This window comes from Penaeus monodon, chromosome 29, assembly GCF_015228065.2.
Source record: "Penaeus monodon isolate SGIC_2016 chromosome 29, NSTDA_Pmon_1, whole genome shotgun sequence".
NCBI lineage: Eukaryota > Metazoa > Arthropoda > Malacostraca > Decapoda > Penaeidae > Penaeus > Penaeus monodon.
Window position 1 is genome coordinate 37,252,790 of NC_051414.1, and position 2,385 is coordinate 37,255,174.

Here is a 2,385-nt window from a genome sequence, read left to right on the forward strand (position 1 = left end):
CATTAGTTATCCTCTAATGGACCTTTCCAGGCTTAACAAATTACCACTACCTTACCTGTGTGTTGGTCTGCAGGTGCTGGGAGTGAAAAATACAAAAGGTGGACATACCTCTAATGTTTGACGATATGGACCTGAAAATCCCAGGACACTTACCTTGTAAATCCTGAAAGGCAAAGTAATTATTAGTTGACCTACCTTGGGAAAACCTGGATCACGCTGCCTCAGTTCTTCTCTTACTTACCTTTTATTTTTTAATTCAGCTGGACACTATAATAACTGGGCTTCCTTCCTCTATCCCTACATGATTTCGGGTTCCAAACTTGCGTACAGAACCAGAAATCAATGAGGGATAGTTTTTCCCAATCAATGTACAATATCAGGCAAGGAAAGGCACGCTTTTCTCACCAGATAAAGACATTGAGTTAGGACAAATCCTATACTCCTACCAAGAGAGGTTCTACCTCCATTCTTACCTGATCGATGATGAAGTTGCGTCTGCGCTTGTAAGCAAGCTCCAACAACTTGTTCAGGCATCTTGTGCAACGTTCAATCAAGACTTCCCAACGGCCAGAATAGTTGCGTCTTCTTGGCAGTCCATTCACTTTCATTTTATCAATAAGACTGTTTGTTCCAAGGACATTGTACTTCTTTTCTTTGTTTTCTTTGCAATATGTATCCACCCAAGTGGTCTTTCCAGCTGCAGGGAGGCCAACCATCATGATAATCTGGAGAAAAAGGTAAAATTATGAAATACTTTAAAAAGAACAATGGCTCTTTCAACCCTGAAAGACTAATAAAGTCACTTAAGGGCAAATAATTGTGAGAAAAGGATATATCTCCTTAGAGAACTTTAATTTTTTAGATATACTATGTGTAGATAACATCCAGCAAAGGATTAAAGTTTTATATTTGACAGTATTCCTTCCACTGTCTACCTTATTTAGCATTTATTCTTGTACTAAGTAGATGATCATACATACAAACCCTGTGTCTTATGTGGTAATAAGGATCACTTTCTCTATTTCAGTTTTTCTAATTCAAATGCTACTCATCTTTAGTTTTTGTCAACACTTTTCAACAATTATCACTAAACAATGTAGATTATGAATGTTCTTTTCCAAAGTATCATAACATGCACTGCCTGTATCCTGTGCAGAATAAGATTATCAAATAGAATAATTACAATATTAGTCCCATACTAATTGCATTCAAACCTAAAGGACTATTCTTGTAATCTATTAAACAGCTATTTTCCATATATACAACACAAATGGCCTGTAGTCCTATACACATCTTTCTGAAACATTACCTTGCATAAAATCTTTATTGGTAAACTAGATAAAAGAAAAAAAACAAGCCAATTATAGGCTAATCTTTAAACATTATCATTTTTCTATCCATTCCTGCAAAATAAGCCTTTGCACAGGGCATTCACAATTTCCTATCATCAAATAAATACTTGGTAGTAGTTTCTTCCAATAATTTTGGCTGCTATGTAGGGGGATATTTCCAAGCAGCTACACTTCCACTCTCTCACATTAACACATTCTACCTTATATCATCTGCTCTTTCCACCTCTTCCTTATCCTATTCTTCTAATGTATCATATTCACTAATTATCATCATAGTCCTCTATACATGTCTAGCTCCCACTACTTGAACATTTTTGTAATCAGTCAATTCTGTACAGCCTGACTTGACAGAACTCAACGGAGATGGAGACTGCAAGTCTAAGACATGAAGAGGTCTTAACTGACCATGAAATAAAGCTGCAGTCCTGCACAATGCACATGAAGAAACATATTAAAGCTTACTTTTCCCATTATTCAAACAATATTACATTTTTCTTTATGGGTTAACAGAAAGGAAAGGAAACAAAAGGGAAAAAAATATATATATAAATAAACCTACCTCTGCTTCCTCTCTCTTCTCGGGTCCTTGAGTGCCTAGAACACGATCTTCAAGAGGAACCTTTCCTACAAAAGTATAGCCTGTAAGCGGCTCACACCATGGATCTTCTGTTCCAAAATTGACCTGAGGAGAAATTTACCATTTTTATATTTTTCACATTAACTATTCAACAAATTAGTAATTATTTTAGGTGAGGCACATTGAAATCTTTAAAATCTTAAGATACTAACTAAACCTGAACACATACCTTGAAAGTCATATTCTTGGTTACAATATGAGGAAACATGGCCCTGTCTCCAAGTTCTGCATGCTGGATTTCATAAGCCATGCCTTGGTGCTCTCCATTGACTGTGAAGGACATCACCATTGGCTCAGACTCCATGTCCAAAAAGCAGCCAAGAACATCACCTTTGCCAAAGGTTTTTCCATAATCCTGTGGAAGAAATTAAAATATTACAATTATAATTTGCACTG

General features: G+C 36.1%; 1 protein-coding gene across 1 annotated transcript in view; it reads right to left on the reverse strand.

Moving 5' to 3' along the window:
- LOC119592220 overlaps positions 1-2,385 on the reverse strand; it is a gene marked incomplete at its 3' end in the record, with an annotated part of 15,544 nt that overhangs the window by 6,510 nt on the left and 6,649 nt on the right. The window contains 3 exon segments of the mRNA XM_037941051.1: positions 474-725; positions 1,912-2,034; positions 2,159-2,344. Coding sequence (XP_037796979.1) covers positions 474-725; positions 1,912-2,034; positions 2,159-2,344 — 561 coding nt within the window.